The 21,661-nt window shown below is 41.2% G+C and overlaps 2 protein-coding genes across 2 annotated transcripts; one reads left to right on the top strand and one right to left on the bottom strand.

Moving 5' to 3' along the window:
- Positions 1-4,565: 4,565 nt before the first annotated feature.
- Positions 4,566-8,759, bottom strand: hoxd13 (homeobox D13). Its single transcript, XM_002935677.5, has 2 exons — positions 7,993-8,759; positions 4,566-5,634 (listed from the first exon to the last, which is right to left on the bottom strand). Exons 1-2 carry the CDS (start codon positions 8,642-8,644, stop codon positions 5,384-5,386), a joined length of 903 nt encoding a protein of 300 aa, XP_002935723.1. The 5' UTR covers positions 8,645-8,759; the 3' UTR covers positions 4,566-5,383.
- A 6,708-nt stretch (positions 8,760-15,467) lies between these two features.
- evx2 (even-skipped homeobox 2) lies at positions 15,468-21,367 on the top strand. Its single transcript, XM_002935678.5, has 3 exons — positions 15,468-16,489; positions 17,625-17,869; positions 19,509-21,367. The coding sequence occupies exons 1-3, from the start codon at positions 15,838-15,840 to the stop codon at positions 20,118-20,120; spliced, it is 1,509 nt and encodes a 502-aa protein (XP_002935724.3). The 5' UTR covers positions 15,468-15,837; the 3' UTR covers positions 20,121-21,367.
- The last annotated feature ends 294 nt before the right edge of the window (positions 21,368-21,661 follow it).

The raw sequence follows: 21,661 nt of genomic DNA, 5'->3' as shown, positions 1-21,661 counted from the left end.
TATATATAGGTTTCTTATTAAACTTATGTATTAAACTTAAATTCACTTATTAAAGTGCTTCAAAAAATGTCCCCACTTGGGAACATATTATTTAACACTGAAACAATTGCCCCCCCTTCCCCCCTCTTATATATATATGGTTTGATTTGTTCCCAATCCTGCTATCCCTAGGCCTATATTTCGTTTCTAATTGATATATGTATAGGGTATAAAGCTTAGCTTGAGAAGAAGCACAGTCTGTTCTTTGAGTTGTGGGTCTTTTTCTGCGATATCGAAATGTAGCGATTTGTTCTGCAATTTTTAAAAAAAATATGTTTGCCTTGAATGGAATTAGTTTGTACTCCAAGGTAATTTAGATATAAACCAAATTTAAAATATATAGCATCCGATGAATTTTGAAAACTGACAATCAGGGTGGCTATAATTACGCAATAGTTGATATTACAAATGCACAATCAGTTGTATATACAATTTTGTAGAACTGTATATCATGTATAAAACGTTTCTCGTTGAATTTATTTACTTGGTGAAATTCAGCCTGTTTGGAGCATTTTAAATAAAGGATTATCTTTATCTGCATTATGGTCTTAGAAGTCTGCATTACTTGCGGTGGCCAGTAGGTGGCAGTCTAATTCCACTTATTGGAAGCGGAAAGCATTACAGTTACCGAGAAAGAATTACTAAACAAACTGTAATTAAATGGAAACATGTGGAGTTCGGCCTTATTGCTTTACCTGTAACAGGTACGTCCTACTTATTTTAATTTAACAAAATGCTGCTACAATTAAAAAGGAAAGGCAGAAAGGAATGAAAAGCGATTATCCCTTCACAGCCAGGGGCTGGGGCTTACGGGAATGTCTTTTTAATGAGTTCTGTCAGTGTGTGTGTGTGTGTCAGTGTGTGTGTGTGTGTGTGTGTCAGTATGTGTGTGTGTCTGTGTGTGTGTGTGTCAGTGTGTGTGTGTCAGTGTGTGTGTGTGTTTGTCAGTGTGTGTGTGTCAGTGTGTGTATGTTTGTCAGTATGTGTGTGTGTCTGTGTGTGTGTGTGTGTGTCAGTGTGTGTGTGTGTGTGTGTGTTTGTCAGTGTGTGTGTGTGTGTCAGTGTGTGTGTATGTTTGTCAGTGTGTGTGTGTGTGTTTGTCAGTGTGTGTGTGTGTGTGTGTGTCAGTGTGTGTGTATGTTTGTCAGTGTGTGTGTGTGTGTGTGTGTGTTTGTCAGTGTGTGTGTGTGTGTGTGTGTGTGTGTATGTTTGTCAGTGTGTGTGTGTGTGTGTGTGTGTGTGTATGTTTGTCAGTGTGTGTGTGTGTGTGTGTGTGTGTGTGTGTCAGTGTGTGTATGTTTGTCAGTGTGTGTGTGTGTGTGTGTGTGTGTCAGAGTGTGTGTGTGTGTGTGTGTGTGTGTGTTTGTCAGTGTGTGTGTGTGTGTATGTCAGTGTGTGTTTGTCAGTGTGTGTGTTTGTCAGTGTGTGTGTGTGTGTGTGTGTGTGTGTGTCAGTGTGTGTTTGTCAGTGTGTGTGTTTGTCAGTGTGTGTGTGTGTGTCAGTGTGTGTTTGTCAGTGTGTGCGTGTGTGTGTGTGTCAGTGTGTGTTTGTCAGTGTGTGTGTGTGTGTTTGTCAGTGTGTGTGTGTGTGTGGGCCTTGAGACACAGTACTGATCTGTCAACCTGGAAGGCCCCATACACCCTCACTGCTTTGTTAGACTGATAGAATTTAATGTTCTATATTTTCATATATTTTAACTTAATAATAAAATGGATATTAACTCAGAGCTGCTAGAAGAAAACTCAAGGCATATAGTGCCATAGGGGTTAATAAAATATAGAACTATTCCTGCATAGTATTCATATTTCACGTTTTACAGATAAAAAATATTCCAAATGATATTCAAAACGATTATCAATATCAATCTTTGCAATCATATCACAGTAGCACACTGTGTCCTTAGCGCACTGCCCGGTATCTGTAGCGCAGTAGGTTCCTATCAGCAGCTCAGCGCCTGCGCCATGTGCAAAGTACAAGGAATAATAATGAGCCCAGGGTTTGCAACATGCTAAGGTATAGATAGGTATAAAATAGACGTATATATTTTAATATAAGGGCGATAGAGATAGAGATGATAGGTAGATAGACATACATACATAAAGATAACATACATATATAATAATGTAGGAGTAATAGCCAAAAGGAAAATAGATAAAGAGAAAATATAATAGAGAAAGATGATAGATAGATAGATAGATAGATAGATAGATAGATAGATAGATAGTTAGATAGATAGATAGATAGTTAGATAAACAGATAAATTAAAGAACTAAAGGCAGTAGGACAGCTTTATAGATGATAGGCAGGTATACTGACAGACAGACAGACAGACAGACAGATAACATATAGATATATAGATGATAGACCGACCCACCACATAGCCCCAGTCAGTCTGTAAGCTGATTTTATTTTCTATCCCTGTGATTTCTAAGTTCGGGTGCTGATATGTTGTTTGCCCCATTAGTATGTATGTATGTATGTATGTATGTATGTATAACTTTATTTATAAAGCGCCACAAGGGTACGCAGCGCTGTACAGTCTTACTGAATACAAAATTTCACACAGGGAGGACAAGTGATATAATAAATAAATACAGTAAATATATATATATAAGTGCCATGTGGTATGAGACACAGTGGGAAGGAGGTCCCTGCCCTGTAGAGCTTACAATCTAAGTGCAGTTTTGCCTGGGTTATTTTTGTGTTGGGTGTGTAGGTGAGTAAACACTTATAGTCTCTGTTTCTGTCAGGGAAAGCATGTCTATATAGATATTAGCGTTTGTCCTTGTGTGTCTGTGTGTATTTCTTTAGCTGTATTAATATCATTATTATAATTATTATTGCTGTGGTTGTTACTATTATTTCTATTTCTTACCTTGTAAATGTGTCTCATTGGGAGTGTCTGTGCCAAACTTTGTATCTGTGCTTGTCATTATGTATGTGTGAGTGTGTGTGTGTGTGTGTGTGTGTGTGAGTGTGTGTGTGTGTGAGTGTGTGTGTATGTGTGAGTGTGTGTGTATGTGTGTGTGTATGTGTGTGTATGTGTGTGTGTGAGACTTCTCACCTAGAATACTTTGTGCTGTGCAGGTGTGTGTATGTGTGTGTGTGGCTGCTTGTGTGTTAGATTTTTACTTGTGTCTTTGTAATTGTGAGTTGTGTTATCCGCCTTCTTTTTGTGAAATTAATTTGTGTCTGCGCAACTGTGTCTCTCTGCGTTTGTGAGTGTGTATAGGTGTTTGGCTGCAGTCTCTGTGCTTGTACGTTAAATAGATATGTTTGCGTCTCTTTTTCTGTATGTGTATGTTTGTGCATTTATGTGTATGTGTTACTATATGCGTGTATCGTCTATTCAGTTTGTCTTTATGTGCAACTGTATCTCTGTGCCTTTTATATGTGTATATAATTATGTATATAATGCTTGTGTATGCCATTTATGTTGTTGATGTACGTGCCTTGCTGTGTGTGCCTGTGTGTATAGGTGCGCCATTGTGGCTATTGCCTATGTGCACTCTACTTTTGTGCAATTTGCTTTTACCTAAGTGCCTGTATATAATGATGCACTTTTCTGTGTGCGTTTGAGTTGTGTGCATATATATACAAATCTTTCTATATAAATGTGTGTATTTGTGCCTGTCTGTTCATGTGAGTGTGTGCGTTTTTCTGTAAATCCGTGCAAGAGTTTGTGCTTTTATAAACTTCTCCTACAATTATTCTCCCCCCCAGGAACCTGCCTCTAGGCCTGGACATAGCTCAGCGCTTCCTCAGCCTCCCAGACTCAATCCCCCCCCATCTGTGAGTCACACTCAGCCTGAGGCCTGTACTCTCCCCCATCACCTGCACTGCACACCCTGCACACTAACACACACAGACACACACTCACACACACAATGTCTGGCCTGCAGTCTTCTGTACTGCTCTTTCCCTTCTACTGAAACCAACATTATCATTTATTATTGAGCTTGGTGGGCAATGCTATGTGTGTATTGTATGCGTCTTTCTGTGTGTGTGACTGTGTGTGTCTGTGTGTGACTGTGTGTGTCTGTGTGTGTGACTGTGTGTATCTGTGTGTGTGTTTCTACATTTTGTCTGTGCTGCATTCCTGTAATAAGTGCCCTGCAACGTGTGCAACCCCCCCCCCCCCCCCCCCAGTCGCTGCTGCTGTATAAAGCCCCGGAGCCCAAGGCACACAGCCGATACACATTGCACACACGTAGCAATTACAATCATATACATTTTATTAACGCCAGGAGTTATTTTTTTTTTTTTATAGAGGCCATTATAACAAAAATTCATTTTTTTCCATTTAAACATATAAAAATACAAGTGCTTTAAAACATATCCTTAAAAACAAACACGTTTTAATAAAAAATGTACAAGCCTTTTGTCTTTGGAAAATAGTGAAAAACCACAGAAAAGTTACTTTTTTTTAATTTTAGGAAAGGGGCTCGATTCTATAATACTTTATGGACGGTGGAAATAGTGAAGAACGCTAAAGCCAAACACTATAACATTTTTTTAACTGAATGTGAAAACTTGGCCTTTACCATCCAGGATAAAGAATTATTGCATAGCTCAAACTCTTGTATATTTTCCTACCTGGAGAGATACCGTTTTTTTCAAAAATAAATATTATTCCTCGTTAGACAATAATTAAATCCATACAAAAATATTTAATATTATTTTCTCGTAGAATTGCAGTGCCAAATGTTTGAATTTAAAGAAATGCCATCTAAACAGATGAAAGGTCGACTTCATATATATTTAGGAACATCGAATATTCCCGTTATTTGCAAAGAAATAAAATTAAGAGCAATATCAAAACGATCCCTGTATTTACCTGATTCTTTGCCTGATTTCGTTTTTAAAATTTATGAGTTCATTTAAGATTTGATTTAATACCAATTTCAGAATGTGGGGGGCTGAACTGGGTAAGACGAGTAATGGCACAAACCTCCCTTTCTGATTTGATGTATAATAACTGGCAAAAAAACATTAAATATATAAAATATACGATGACTTGTGCACTAGGCAGAGGCTTGGAGATTACAGGAGAATTTCCCCCGCATTTACAGACATGGAATAAATATTTCCTTGACTGGCAATTAAAGGTTTCCTGGCGATTGGAAAGAGGCGCAGGATTCTATGTGAGGGTCTTGGTTCTGTACAGAATTTAGTACCAGCGAAAGAAAGAAAACAATTGAATGGTTCTATGCAATAGGGGTTCACACTGATCGATGTGTCGGCTGCCCCCACAAACACAGGAGAGGGGCGCATCTCACATGGCACAGAATGATAACACTTGGGCTGGTTCAAGCTTTCCCTTTGGGTTATAGAAAAGGGCCGATCAGGAAATGGTGTCCTTTAGTTTGGAGACGATCTTCTTGTCCTTGACCCTCCTGTTCTGGAACCATATAGTGACCTGTCTCTCAGAGAGATTGGTGGCGGCCGATATCCTCCTCCTCTTGTCCTTGTTAATGAACTTGTTAACTGCATATTCATTTTCCAGTTCTTTGAGCTGCAGCTTGGTGTAGGGCACCCTCTTCTTCCTGCCGCGCCGGTACACACACATGTCCGCCTGGTTTAGCGCTACATCTCCTGCAGGGGGGGGCAAACACAGCGGCAATAAACTTGGACTTGTCTAGGAGCGGCGGCGCTAACACTGTGTCTGGCAGGGCTACTCCCACACCCAGGGGCCCCCTCAGCTGCTACCAACGCCACCCAGGGGCCCATACCCATAGCTGCCCCAGTGAGCTAAGGAGGGTGCTAATAATGAGCTAAGGAGGGGTGCTAATAATGAGCTAAGGAGGGGTGCTAATAATGAGCTAAGGAGGGGTGCTAATAATGAGCTAAGGAGGGGTGCTAATAATGAGCTAAGGAGGGGTGCTAATAATGAGCTAAGGAGGGGTGCTAATAATGAGCTAACGAGGGGTGCTAATAATGAGCTAAGGAGGGGTGCTAATAGTGAGCTAAGGAGGGTGCTAATAATGAGTTAACATGGGGTGCTAATAATGAGCTAAGGAGGGGTGGTAATAATGAGCTAAGGAGGGGTGCTAATAATGAGCTAAGGGGGGTGCTAATAGTGAGCTAAGGAGGGTGCTAATAATGAGCTAACATGGGGTGCTAATAATGAGCTAAGGAGGGGTGGTAATAATGAGCTAAGGAGGGGTGCTAATAATGAGCTAAGGGGGGTGCTAATAGTGAGCTAAGGAGGGTGCTAATAATGAGTTAACATGGGGTGCTAATAATGAGCTAAGGAGGGGTGGTAATAATGAGCTAAGGAGGGGTGCTAATAATGAGCTAAGGGGGGTGCTAATAGTGAGCTAAGGAGGGTGCTAATAATGAGCTAACATGGGGTGCTAATAATGAGCTAACATGGGGTGCTAATAATTACACTGGCAGGGGCAGTCAGCAAGAAAACAATAAGCACAAACTTGGTGAACTGAGCTATTGACTGCTATTCTGTCCTGAATCTGATGGCAAAATGGCAAACTCCTTCATGTAAAGCTTAATCAACACCAAACCATATATAAATATAGTTAGAAAACTGTCACTGAAGTACTCACATACATGCACATATACTACCCAGCGTGTATTTCTGTATATTCTGTGTACATACATACACACACATACACACACACATACACACAGACACACACACATGCATTAACCAGGAGGTTAACTTTTTCTAGTCCCACGGTTGCTCTACAATATTTGAGGACACATAGGATACAACAAAGTGACAGTTTTCTGATTATATTTATGTGCGCCAATACTTTCTGCCCTTGATCTCGCTTCTTTCTCCCTCTATTGGCCTCCCTTTCTTTCTGTTTATTGCCCCTCTGCACAATGTACAGCACTTGCTTTTGTACAGGCGCACATTAGCCTTGGTGTGTGTGTGTGTGTGTGTGTGTGAGAGAGAGAGAGAGAGTTGTGGGTATGCGTGTTTGTGCATCAGAACGTTAATGTTTGGTGTGTGAGTGTGGTATTTTTATATTTTTTAGATATTTGTATGGCGTGTTTGTATCTGCATTTGTCTGTAGAAATATATGCATTTAGGTGTCTGTGCATCTGTAAGTGGACAAGTGTTAAAGTTGTTAAAGTGCACTTTTTTGTGTGTTATATTTCTGGTTTTGGGTACATATAAAAGTATAAACAATTTAATTGTGCGGGCTTTGTGTTAAGTCTGTGTCTAATGAATACGTGTGTGTATATGTGTGTGTGTGTGTGTGTGTGTATGTGCATACATGTGTGCAAGTATAATCACTTTAGATTACTTGTAGACTTTCACCATAGTGAAAGTGTGAATCTGTTTATATGTGGGTGAGTTTTTGTGTGTAAGTATATAATATGTGAGACTATATTTGGATGTGGATCTGTGCAGATATATGTACATGTGTATGTGAGGCTCTGTATGTACATGTGCATATGTGTTTGTGCGAAAGTGTGTTTGCATGTTTGTATATGTGTGTGTGTTTCTATCTGTGTGCAGGTCAGTGTATATGTGTGTGTTTGTGTTGGGGAATGTATATGGATGTGTGTTCCTGTATATGAGAATATATGTGCATGTATGTGAGTATATGTGTATATGTGCATGTGTGTGAGTATATGTGTATGTGTGCATGTATGTGAGTATGTGTGTATGTGCATGTATGTGAGTATGTGCATGTATGTGAGTATATGTGTATATGTGCATGTATGTGAGTATGTGTGTATATGTGCATGTATGTGAGTATGTGTGTATATGTGCATGTATGTGAGTATGTGTGTATATGTGCATGTATGTGAGTATGTGTGTATATGTGCATGTATGTGAGTATGTGTGTATGTGAGTTAGGCATTAGAATGAGGGGTAAGTGCACCATACAGGTAGGTGTGTTTGGCCCTGTAAGTAGACAAGACACTATGGGGCCCCAGTAATAGCTGCACAGACTCCCAGCTCAGCCATGGCCATACCTGGGAAGGAGGACTTCCAGAAGTGTGGGGCTTGGGACTGGTCTTTAGGACAATAAACTTGCCCGTTCCAGCCATTAGCCAGAGTCCATGACTGGTAGCCTTCCATTGAGATGTACGCTTCGTGTCTGGGCTCCCCAGAGCTAAAGGTGGACACCATATCCAAGTAGCCAGGGACATGCTGGTAGGGGTTGGTGTAGCCCTGGAAGTAAGACACCTCCTTGGCCCTGGAAGACACCTCATTGCTGGGGACACTGGTACTGGCCAAGCCAGACACGTCCATATATTTCTCCACTGGGAAGCCCCCTAGGGAGGCATGGCTGGAGGATTTCAGGGGGTTCTGTTGTAGCCCGACCCCATGCGACATGCGACAGCTGTAGTATCCGTTGCCGAAGTGGTATCCATAGCCAAGGGATGGGCCAGACGGGCCAGTCGAAGCGGGGCAAGTGGGACCTTCCTTGGTGGCCTCTGCCCGGGCTGAGCCGGAGCGATCTGGGGCAGAATAGGCCAATCCCGGCACCGTCCTGCTGGAGGGGCTCCCAAACACCGAGGGGCTGGAGAGGAAATTCCTGCACTGGTTACTGGAGGGTCCCTCTCCTCCTCCTCTCAAGCCTTCCATCTCCCACTGGGTGCGTTTGCTCAGAGCCTTGCACATTCCTCCCTTCACCCAGTGCTGGGCATGGCGCTAATTGTTATCCCTCCGAGCAGCTCCGATCATTGTGGGACGTTTATACAAACTGTGCTGCTCTGTTTGGGAGGGGGCCCTGCTGGGGGAGTCATTTTACAGATCTGTTTGCAGGAGCCAAGTGGCTCGCCATTGGCTGCCCTCTGTCACGTGACGTGAAAAAAAAGCGAAATTAAACCCACTCAGCAATCAACCCACTGCCCTTCTGTGGAAGGGGGGCTCATTCTACCTATTTTTCATTTTATTTCGTTTAAGCTCCATTTGCACGCAACCCCCACCCCCAATTCCAGGACCCCTACACACCAATGTATTAGATTGATTCAAGTTGCCAAGTGCACCTTGCTTGTCCCCCCACATTACCTGCCCTGATTGGCTTATTAGCTGCACCCAAAGGCGACAGAAGGAAGGTGCAGGAAAAGGTTATTCCTGTTTAACCCCTTCAGTCGAGAGAAATGTGCAACCCGGAGCCATGGATTCTTCTGCCTGAGGTTCCCCTGTGCCCGGATAATGAGCAGCGATCACTTCAAACTATTTCCTGGATATTCCAACACAGGCTAAAATATAGTCAAATGCGAAGGAAATGTGTAAATATATGGCAGGTAGGATCAGTCTGAGTCCAGCCGAACTCTTACTTTGGTACCGGAACTTTACAGCCCCTCAACCAGAAATTCCACTAATCATCTTGTGCTTTGAAACTCTGTTTCTTTGCAGTTGGTTGTACTTTGGTGCGTTAATAAATAATCTGGGGAATATTAGTAGTAATAATCTGCAAATGTGTTTTGTGAGGGGTCGTTTTGTCTGCGGCAATAAATCACTAATAGTTGTCTGCATTTCATTTTCATACAGCCTATCAACTATATATATGTATGAATCTATCTATCTATCTATCTATCTATCTATCTATCTATCTATCATCTATATCTCTATCTAGCTATATGTTTAAAGTATGAGGTTTGAACTGTCTAAAAAATAAACCAATGTTTTCTAAAAAATGTATATATAACTGTAAACCAGTCGGACACGCATATTATTTAGGCCTCCCCAGTGGCACATATACTTATTTATAAATCTATCTATCTACCATATATCTGTGTATCTATCTATCTATCTATCTATCTATCTATCTATCTATCTATCTATCTATCCATCTATCATCTATCTATCTATCTATCTATCTATCTATCTATCTATCTATCTACCATATTATATGTGTCTATCTATCTATCTATCTATCTATCTATCTATCATCTATCTATCTATCTATCTATCTATCTATCTATCTATCTATCTATCATCTATCTATCATCTATCTATCTATCTATCTATCTATCTATCTATCTATCTATCTATCATCTATCTATCTATGTCGCCATATGTATGAGTGTGTTGGTATGTCTGTAGCAATGTTTATGTACTTGCCAGTCTGTCCCTCTTTATACATATTTATTTTACAAATACCTTTGCCCACAGTCACAGTATGCCACTGTGCGCCTCCCACAATATATACATATAAGAATGCAAAATGTTCGTTGAAAGCAGGCTTTGCACACACACAAGTGCCCCCTGTGTATATCAGATCTCTCCGTGTACCCATCCGGCAATGCGCAGAGGATTCAGGATCCTGTAAGTATGAATTTCTCATGCGCACAAAGAGACTTTTAATGAATTTTTCAGATTTATTGAGTGAGATGTTCGATGCAGTCAGCGCTGGCTTGTTATTCAGCTTTGGGCTGCAAAGTTGAAATAAAATGCTATTTGTTCTTGTTCTGCCCCAACTAATATCCTGTTCAAAGATAAGATTTTTTAATAAACAGACTGTAGTCTAGGAGCCAATAGGATAGGCTGGGGGTAACTTGCCCTTTGCTAGCCGAAATTTATTTTGCTGGCATATTCCATATTTTGAATGAAACGTCACAAAAATAATGGAGTCTGTTATAGAAGCTAAATAAAAAGCTGATATTTGTAGAGGAAATATTATCCACGTTAGCCCCATTTTTCCCAGCATTTACAGAGCAGAAACATACTAAAAATTGTCAGCATCATTGTTTTCTTTTATACTCGACCTTTTTTTTTGAAGGAAGATCAGTTTAAACTGAATTCCAGCAGGTTGTGCGTCTAAAGAAGTATTGTATTCACTAACAGGAAATTGACAGGAATATCCCATCTGGACGAACCCAGAAGAATATTATAAAATCCAAATACTGTACCTACGATTGCATTTTGTACCCTCAGCTCCAATGGGGACGCCTAATAACTTCAAGGGGTTAAAAAGCTTTCTATTTCTCTACAAATAATGTCGCAAGTTTATATTTTCATTGTGCTTTGATTGTTGCATCTCGAAGTTAACTTTATGAATTTAACAAGGTAAAGCAAACTAATTCCATCATAACAAACGACTATACATTTCCTAGATTAGTTATAATATTTTATATATGAGCGTTCAGATTTGCAATACACACAGATTCTTACTGTGGTTAAATTGCTAAAAAAAATATTCCCTGAATATTAAAGTGCATCAAAATATTGTGGTGACATGTGGGGAATATATGATTACATTTTACAACAAATAATTAAAAAAAAAACTGGAATGGTTCTTTTAATTTCTGTACATTTCAAAAGTTAATTAACAAATCAACAAATCTGAGATATCCTTGTGTATTAGCAACAGGTTCCTGGCTCACCTTCTCTGCCCACATAGCAAACTGGTACAATACAGGTCGAATTAGAAATCTTTTAAGTTATTTTACATGTAACAAATTAATTTAAGTAATTTTCCTAGTGTCATTTCGTACGATCTAACACACAGGCGTTTAATAGAAAGACAAATGCAATTTGTAAGTCTTTTTGCACTGATTTATTTAACCCAAAGATGAGCAACTTTCACGCACTTTCACGCCAGATACATGTGTAACCCACGGTGCACACTCAAACACATAATATAAAATAGCATCACAAGTTATAATATACTCATACAATAAACGTACCTGGGAAATGGAATTAAAGGAGCCGCTCGTCGTCATTATGTGTGCCTGTGTAATTAAAAAAGTAAGTTAAAAGTTATATTTATTAAATCTGGAGTAATAAAATAAATATTAAAATAATCAGATGACTCTTCCTTTCATTTGTCTTCAACAGTGCGGCATGTGTATATAAATACAATCTGGCATTAATTATTAGAGAGCATCATTTCATTTCTAGTACCAGGAATGAAGCCATAACCATTAGTTCCCTTTAACCTTGTGAGTGGCAGGTCGAGAAAATCCAATAAAATTCTGGCTTCCCCCCCCCCCCCCTTTTTTTTGCACAGAAAAAAATCCACACTTTGCAATGGTTTCGATAAAGAAAAAGAAAACATACTGAAGTTTTGGTGACTGGCTGTATTAGCTGGTATTTTAAATAAATGCAGGTGCCTTGTTATATTAAATTAAGTATTAAATATTCCACATTTTTTGTGGTCAGTGTCTGAATTTTATTTGGAAAAAAAAGAAAAAAAAAACTATATACGCACATACTCACAAAAACACACGCAGATATGCACTTCCCATACACACCAGTGTAATGATAAGATAAATAACATATTAATTACTGTAATATTCTGAAGTGCATGGGATTATGTGGTTGAACGGTAGGTTTACCCAGGTATTATATACTGGCGCAACACCTCTAAGCCACCGCTAGATGGCTCCATGTGTTTTCAAAAGATAAAAAGAAGCCAGTTTGAGTATGTCCCCATAAATGACAGGGAGCCGCTTTGAGTGCAGGGCATTATGTAAAGTGGTGAGAAATGGATGTATAGAACATAAATAGTTCCAATCCGTGTGAGCCAGAGCCTTTTAGGACGGTCTTTTAACTGCATGTGATTCATAAGGTCAATTAAGCAGCACTTTGGCCTCTCCTTTCCCTAAGCCTTGGCTTTATGTGGCTCTGAGCAGAGTAAACAAGACATTATGCAGGCTCCTCTCATGAGTCAACAGCCAGGGACAAAAGGGCAGTGAGCATCCAGCCTGTTCCAGCCCAGACACACAAGTGCACACAACGTGTACATTACACTGGTGAGCAAACACACACTGAACTTATATTTCATAGCACTGAAGTGTATGAACTGCAAGACTATTGTATTTATTGTTTTCTCATTCTCTACCTTTTTTGAAAATAAGGAAATGCTACTGGACATGGTTCTCTAAGCTTTTTACTACCTGCAATAAAACTTGAGTTTTACAGCTACACCTTCCTACACCTGTACATGGGAATAAACATTCAGCTTGGGGCCCTCACTGTGCCTTTGAAGCCAACGAGCATTTGTCTCAGAACTCACATAAATGCACTTTTCAGACTTGTATAATAAGTAACTAAAGTGCCTTTCAACGTAAAAACGGTTGAATGTGGCTGTGAAATCAGGATTCCTTGGGATACAGAACTTGGGGTAATCTCTTTTGCCCCTGGAGCTGGGAGCTGCCATACTGCACAGCGAACACATAGTGCTCGATATGATATTTGTTCTGCTCTTTCCTCTCGTCCCTCCTTATTTCTCAGGGTTAGAAGACAGGTCTCAGCCAATAATTAAAGCAGTTACTATGTTTATAGTGACAATCAATTGCCCAATTACAAAGCGACGCTAACACCCCACCTGATTAAAAAAGAAAACAACCATTTTGTAATGTGACCAAATGTAACGCAAAATCAGAACCTGCGCTAATTACTGATGTGTATATAGCGACACAGTTCTGTATATGTATAAATACAGTGAGAAGAATGACGAATATCGCCCCTGCCATTTAATTCCTCATTATTATGTTCTAATTTGACCCGATTTCTATCGCATGACAAGTCTTTTGTGCCCTGTGTGAATAGCCAGTGATCCTGATTGATGGGCTGCTAATAAGCAATCACTTAATTCCAAGGTCTATAACAAGCCCACCAGTCACTAATCCCCTGTGGCCCTTGATACCCTTCTATCCTGTCCCCCCCCTCCCCCCCCCCCACACACACACACACACACACACACACACACACACACACACAGCCAAAGGGACAAGTGTAATCTTTAGCTCTATGGCTGCTAGCTATATTAGCTCTTTCTCCATTACATAGATGCCTTGTTAGTAGGAACTGGCAGAAACTTGACCCTGACCCTCCATCTGGCTGGTTTGGGATGATGGGATTTGTAGTCCTTCTCAGATCTGGCAATTTGTTAACATAATTAACATGATGTAAATGGAACCGTGGTACAGTACTCAGTTATGGGTACATATAGATACATTCACCAGCCTAAATCCTGATCCATTATAGAGGGGGTGCAGGCACCATAGTCAATATAGGACTGTCTGTACTCTCAGATATACATAACATTTGGATTTCCAAATGTTATGAAACCCCAAAGTCCCCATCCCCACCACTATGTTTAGTTACATACACAGCAGCTTCTCAACACACAGGGCATTTGCATTAGACTATAATTTATTATCTCTGAGTTTAGACACTTGAAAAGGGAAAAGGGACAAATACACAGCGTGCTACATGTTAGTGGTTCCCCAATGTCCCAGGATCAACCACCAAACGGCCTGTTTTGTTTAGTGGCTGCGCTGCAATGCCGGGATATAACAGAAGGGGGCGACAAACGACAGCAGTAAGATAGGGGTCTTCCTTCAAATCCTGTTTTAAAATCATAGAAAAAGAATTTGACTGAAATGACCTACTTTTTGTATAACAATATTGGCGCTGAACAATGTAAAAACGATTAACACCATAGTATTGTGTGTATGAGCTGACACTTAGAGATACCTGCAACAGATGCACACATTCCCGATATATGCAGCTGATTCTCCTGTGTTTGGCAAGAACTGGAATTAGAAAATTAATAATTGCTATTGGGTCTGTTGGTTAAAAGTGCAACCTCACTAATGGTACTAAAGAGAACAGTCATGTGTTTGTGTAAAGAAAACGCAGCAAATTAATTGCATTTATTTATACCCTATAACCTAATTAAAACGATCTTAATTCCTCTGATTAGTTCATTTCAGTTTAGAGGGTAATTTAAGTCAGGACTTGCTGTATTTAGTGTCGCAAAACACAAGGGTTAATAAATAACATTCACGGGTTTCCTCTCAAATGGTAACATAGGGCAAGGTGTCATTCTGTAACACAGAACCAGCGAAAGTAAATCAGATGTGATCACTAAACGGAGGTAAACAGGGAAATTGTGTGTATTTATGTGTTTGCGTGTGTGAGAATGTGGACAAGGACACACAGTCACCTTACTTATTACAAATGCTATTGTTTTTATTATTCAATTTTTATTTATTTTGAAAAATACTGATTTGGTATTTACATATTGTTTTTAAGTCTATTGATAAACTCATAACCAAATGCAAGTAACAGGCAATTTCGTTGCATTTTGTGTCTGAAAAGTATATGTATATAGTATAAATATAGTATAGTAGTATATATACATTTTTATAGATGTGTGTGTGCGTGTATACAAACAGCGGCCATATGACCAAGACCTTCAAGTCCCATGAAATTATTGTATTTCAGAATCTCATTTTGCTCTGTATATGGCAAATATAAGTAAAGTTGGGGCAGCAGGGAAGGAACTAAGGATGTTTATGTGTGTATATATTGTATATGTGATCTTAGTTGCAGCACATATCTTTAATAAATAAGAAAATAGAAAATAAAATGAATGGGGAGGGGGTATTATCACACTGCAAACTCTTGTTTTTGTCAATAAAAAGATCATTCTTTTCACAATATTTCTCAGAGGAAGAAAAAAAAAGCAGAGAGAAAGCAGCATCATTAGGAGCTAAAAGGCAACACAACAGAAATGAGAAGCCTAATGATGTCCCTAAATGAAGGGGGAAACGTTGCTCAGCTCATTTTATTAATCAGACTGTCAATTTCACCCCAGAGGCCGAGCCCCTGAGCGATTGGAGCTGAGCTGAGATGTAGCTGGAGGGGAGAGAGAGCGGCCAGTCCATTCGTTGTGTCTCTCCCTACCTGGCCCTATTTGTCTGCCAGGAATCCGCCTTCATTAGCCACTGACAGGAGCCTCTATTTATTTGCTTATAAAACTGTTACAATAAATGATTATTCAAACAGCGTCATTCAGACCTTAATGACGAGCCCCAGTTTTTGATGAATGACACTGCTGCCTGGGAGGATGTATGGGTCATTTTGACCAGTCATTCCATCGCTTTGGCATCCCACAATTTCTACGCAACGATCAAGGAAGGGGGAAAGAAAAAAAAATCCACCCTACAGATAATAGTGGGAGACAGTGCCAGGCTGAGAGTGAGCTGGTCCTGCTGCAAATCATCATCATCTCTATCTACAGCAGCAGCAGCAGCCTCTGCACTTTTTTTTCAGTTTTTTTTTTCTCTCTCTCTCTCTCCAAAGCTGAGATGATGGAAAGGATAAGAAAGGAGATGATTCTCATGGAGAGAGGCTTGCACAGCCCAGGATCAGGCAAGCGGCTTCCCACTGTCTCCGACCCAGCTGGGAATGCAGTGCTAGAGGCCCTGGAACATGCTCACCACGCCGGCCGCCTCAGCCCCAGGATCACCTCCTCCTCCCTGCATGGAGCCATAGGGGAGCACCACAGCAAGGGCAAGTTTGAGATCGAATCTCTCTTCGGCATCTCTCATTCAACGGAGGAAAGTAACGGCGATATCTCCGGGGCTGACAGGGGAAAGAAGCTCAGCCAGTATCCCGAAGTTTCCAAAGAAGCCGATATGAACAGTGATGTGGAGGTGGGCTGCGCAGGGCTGCGCTCCCCGGGCAGTATCAATGGCAACCAACTCAAGGAAAGCAGCAAAGGTAAGTTCCCTGCCCTGTATACTGGCCCGGCTGTAGCGCTGCCCGCCTGCAACTGAAGCAGCCACTTCCTGCCCGAACCCGACTCATATTGCTGCTCCTTCCTGTACCTCATTTACTATTATTCCTTAGCAGCGCAAAGAACCTGCAACTAGTTTCCCAGCCGTAACAAGGATGTTTTAATATTATTTTTTTTAAAAAATGCATTCTTTAAAAATCCACTCTATTCCCCTATAAAATACAGGAAATGACCAGTTTATAATATTTTCCAGTTTCCATAAAGGGAGTTATTACTGATCACTTGGGTGAATGTTAGTCGATAGCGTTAAAGGACCTTATAGACATCACAGGGGAATTGTTTACATTTATCTTGGAATGGAAAAAAAATGTCTACATTAAAAACATTGAAAATAAAAAGTTCAATTATCTTCTATAAATGACATTTGGTCGTTAATATATACATGGACAAACTATATATGAAATCTGTATTTGTTACATTAGCTGAGAAAAATACACCAACTAGCTAAAAATATCTATACACCTGATGATAGATAGATAGATGATAGAAAGATATATAGATAGATAAAAGTAAAAGCCAGATTTAGCCTTTAACGTTAAACAATTTATTTAGCGATTCAGAGAAAAATAATCGATGATATTGGAGCCATTGGATCAATAGCATTTGCAGTAGATTGTGAGAAAGAATCGAGCAGTTGTGTTTAGCACATGTTTACAACCTGGGTACAAAAACTTCAGGGCAAAGCTTTGTTATGGGGCAAATAAATATATAAAACAATATTTTACTATACTATACGGGCAGATATTATACAGAAATGACTGTATTATTGTGGGGATTTTATTATATAGTGACTTTGTGGAAGGCTTTGTATATCTATTTAATTGCATATCTACTGACCTAAGGACCAGCACAATATTTGGGTAGAAGATGCCAGTTTAGTGCCATGGGAATCCATGGGAAATGCTGTAACTGTAACAAGGGAGCCCAAAGCTGAATACACTGTATATTATATTGTGGGGATAATAAGAACAGTCCCTGGGGGATCCCTGTGCTTGGGGCACCCATGTATTTGTGCTGCTCACTGCAGCTGACACTTTCCCCCGGTTATGTGCGTTACAGACAGTGGATCATCCGTGGCCAGCACCACCGGCTCCTCAACGCCGTCCGGTATAGGCAGCCTGAATGGGCTCAATCCCGTCGGGAGTTCTAGTTCGGCGGCTGATCAGGTGCGCCGGTACCGAACAGCATTTACCCGGGAGCAGATTGGGCGCCTGGAGAAGGAATTCTACCGGGAGAATTACGTGTCCCGGCCCAGGAGATGCGAATTGGCCGCTGCCCTAAACCTCCCGGAGACCACCATCAAGGTAAGGGCACCCCCACCATAACCCACAGCCCACATCCACTGACTCGGCCACCAAATCCCTCCTTATACGAGATCCACAAAATACAACGAAAATGAAACACTAAAATCCATTAAACAGAAAAAAAGTCTGAAAGTGAATAGGCCGGTATGAAAGAGCTCATATCCCAGGGGTAGGGGAATAACAACCATTCAGACATGGTTCAATAAATATTGGAAAAACGTTGTACCCAAGGAAAATATACTTTAAATCTTATGAACAGTCACATTCAACCCACAAATTTTGATTTCTTGGTAAATCCGGGTTTTTGTGGATATTTATTCTAGTTTGCTCAGGCTGAACATAATGTAAATATTCACATAACTACAGGGGGCTGATAAATCAATATTACATTCTGATTAGTTTTTAACTCTCTTCGTCGATAATTTATTACGTTATTTATTTTAGTTAATCTGGAAATATTAAGCGGCCCTTTCCTAGATTCCTTCATGTCTACAGCCCAAACTATACTTCTGCAAGGAACTCCTGATATTAGTTATTTATATCAGGGTAATAATTTGCCCCCTTATGTCCTTACATCACTTGCAATTCGCAATTAATTCAGCGTTGAGTCCTGTTTGTAAACTGACGCCCAAGTAGATAATTGACAGATACATACATATTTATTATTGACCGTGGCACAACAGTTTAAATTATCTCCATGCAATGAGCACAGTAACAAAGGAAAAGTATTTTTCAATGCCAAATCACAAAAAAATTGCGCAAAATGCCATTTATGTTATTTTTTTAGCGTAGCGACTTCAGTAAAAACAATCTACGCCATACTGCTGGTTTGTAAACAGTGTGCACAGGGATGTATAGTTCAGACGCAAGGGCCATATAAGAACTGGATTTAAAACGTGTATTTCGTTAAGCAAATTGTGCTTTATCTCTGTTGATAAATCAGCATTTCGCACAGGTTTTGTTGTAATTTTAAAGCAAAGATGACTAAACGAAGGATCAATATGTCGATGCAGATTAAATGTCCTGTTATTGAATAGATAAGGTCCATTATATATAGAAAAGCTGGTGTGGAGGACAATAAATTGTGTTTTGTTTGATGGCAAATTAATGATCTTGTTATAAATCTGTAAATTGAAGCAACAGAGGCAAATTGGGCAAAGCATGTGTCCTGGGTGGTTCTAGGTCTGATAAGACTGAAACTGTTTGGGTCAGTATCTGATTGTGTCGGGGCCAGCAGGAGCTAAAGAGAATATAGGGAAGCGATTGGCTACTGCAGAACCTCTTGGAAAAATTAAATTGGAAGCATTTATAATTTTATTGCTCATCTGCCAAAAGTGATCATGGGTATGGAAATATTCCCCACCAAGAGGTTCTGGGGCAGTTGGTGCGGATTACTTCTTGATATCCGGATAAGTTAAAACAATATCCAGTAAAGGGAAAGTAAGGTGCATAAACAATGAAGTCCCCAGTATTGTATCTGCCATTCTCTATGTAAAGGGTATTCCCAGCAGCTGCAACTTCCAGCACCTCGAAAGCTTTGGGGTACTGGGGATGCTGGAAGTTGTAGTAAAGTGTTTCGGGTTGGAGCAGTAAGTGGGCACATGTGGAGCGGCTGTTGACCTGCCATTCTCTGCCCTAGGTCTGGTTCCAGAACCGGCGCATGAAGGACAAGAGGCAACGCCTGGCCATGTCTTGGCCTCACCCAGCAGATCCGAGCTTCTACACTTACATGATGACCCACGCTGCGGCCACCGGGAGTCTGCCTTACCCCTTTCACTCCCATGTACCCTTGCACTACTATCCCCACGTTGGGGTAACTGCGGCTGCGGCGGCTGCTGCAGCCTCTGGTGCTGCTGCTGCGGCCGCTTCCCCCTTTGCTACCTCCATCCGCCCTCTGGACACTTTCCGTGCCCTCTCCCACCCTTACTCCAGACCGGAACTTCTGTGCAGTTTTAGACACCCAGGTCTCTACCAATCCCCGGCTGGGATCAACAGCACCGCGGCAGCTGCAGCAGCTGCGGCGGCCGCAGCAGCTGCCTCAGCACCGGGCTCTTCTCCTTGCTCCTGCCTCAGTTGTCATAGCAACCAGACAGCTTCAGCCCTGGGCTCAGCCAGCAGGGGGTCGGATTTCACTTGCACTGCGGCCTCCCAAAGATCAGAAAGCAGCTTTCTCCCCTACTCAGCAGCAGTACTCAGCAAAACGTCAGTGTCCCCCCCGGATCAGAGAGAGGAGACCCCCCTGACAAGATAACTGAGCCCTAAAGGGCACCCCCTCCCTGCAAAGACCCATTCCATGCAGAGAGGACTGGACAGGTCATACCCAACCACCTGCCGACGAGTGGGACTTTTTCTACTGAACCCCCTAAACCCCGGTAATTGTATTTCTACATCCAACACAAAATCCTCTTCTACCAGCTGGGAAACAGGCCCTCACCCAACAGCCCCCGGCAAGGAAAGGACCAAGCCCAGTGCTAGTGAAAAGTGAATTTACAGTGCAAGACTTGGCACACTGTGCTTTCTTTTGGTTTACATGATGTTCAATCCATTGGTTTATTATGGTTTACTTGATATAAAATACATGTTGTATTTGCTTTGTATAGATTGCCTTATTCTGTAGGCCGAGGACCCTCTTTGCCTTCCCCATTCAGATCCACCTTTATCTCTTTTACTGTATCTGGAAATACTTGAATGCTGAGATGGGGGCTGCCTGGCAGCTAGAATGGCTGATCCCAGGCTGATGAATGATTTCCTGTGAATCCACCTCTGGGTACCAGCAATTCCCTCTCCCAGGCCAGGGATCCAGCAGGGACTTGGCTGAACTTTGAGAAGCGCAGCACAAACTAGCGATGTTATTGCCCTGTCAATTCTGATGCTAATAATGTGCAGATTATGACGAAAATTGCCAATCATGTTCTCTGATGGACCCTCCTTTGAATGTAGAATTGGAGGAAAGTTCCCCGCATAGAGACCTGCTGTCAGGTACTAACAACCCGCTCAGGGAAGTCATTAGGAGAGACAGATAAGCGGCTGCTCCATAAAACATTGTTGCCGGTGCCGGAGATGCGGCCTCTTTAGTGCTCCAGCTCCTACCTGCAGCCATTCGGCGGGAGAGAGCCCGGCTCTTAGCATCAGAATTGGCAATTTCATTCCTGTAGTTCGGGCACCCTGGGCAGACTTGCCTGCTTAAAGCTCATGTTCCACCAGTGTGTGCGGACCCTCATTAAATCAAAGCAGCACATTTCCATACAGCTCCCCGCAGAGTCGCATCTCTCTGCTTCTAATGAGATGCTCTGTACTGGGCCTGCCCTTCACTTCAATGGCCGATACGGGCCCACAGCATGCTCAGGCCTGTCTCATACTGTATCACCAACACACACCAACAAATATGCACATAAAAATAGTAGCACACACAATAAACTGGCATACACAATGATTATACTAAATATATATACACACCACACACTATGTTCATGTACACACACAAACACACTATATACACAGCAAGCTGTAAGCACACACAAACACACTCTCTCTCACACAAACACACTCGCTCTCACACCCACACACACACACAATCTCAGACAACACAAAACATATGCATTACCGTTGCGGACAGTGTACACACACACATAGACCCACGACAAACACACATATAAACACTGTATACAAATGCATATACATTTAGCCAAGCACCACTGTAGTCACAGCAACATACACCACATATGCTCACAATTATTAACAGCAAACATACGAATAGAAACAAGCATATACAGTGAGCCCACCAACACATCA

This window comes from Xenopus tropicalis, chromosome 9 (assembly GCF_000004195.4).
Source record: "Xenopus tropicalis strain Nigerian chromosome 9, UCB_Xtro_10.0, whole genome shotgun sequence".
Lineage (NCBI taxonomy): Eukaryota > Metazoa > Chordata > Amphibia > Anura > Pipidae > Xenopus > Xenopus tropicalis.
This window is presented reverse-complemented; position numbering and strand designations above follow the sequence as displayed.

What these genes read in the sequence shown, in the direction of transcription:
- hoxd13 (XM_002935677.5), bottom strand. Translation starts at nt 8,644, where the DNA reads ATGTGCAAGGCTCTGAGCAAACGCACCCAGTGGGAGATGGAAGGCTTG. An exon ending in CTGGAAGTCCTCCTTCCCAG is followed by an intron (nt 5,635 to 7,992) that starts GTATGGCCATGG and finishes CCCCCCCTGCAG; the next exon opens with GAGATGTAGCGCTAAACCAG.
- evx2 (XM_002935678.5), top strand. Translation starts at nt 15,838, where the DNA reads ATGGGTCATTTTGACCAGTCATTCCATCGCTTTGGCATCCCACAATTT. An exon ending in ACTCAAGGAAAGCAGCAAAG is followed by an intron (nt 16,490 to 17,624) that starts GTAAGTTCCCTG and finishes TGTGCGTTACAG; the next exon opens with ACAGTGGATCATCCGTGGCC. An exon ending in TCCCGGAGACCACCATCAAG is followed by an intron (nt 17,870 to 19,508) that starts GTAAGGGCACCC and finishes TCTCTGCCCTAG; the next exon opens with GTCTGGTTCCAGAACCGGCG.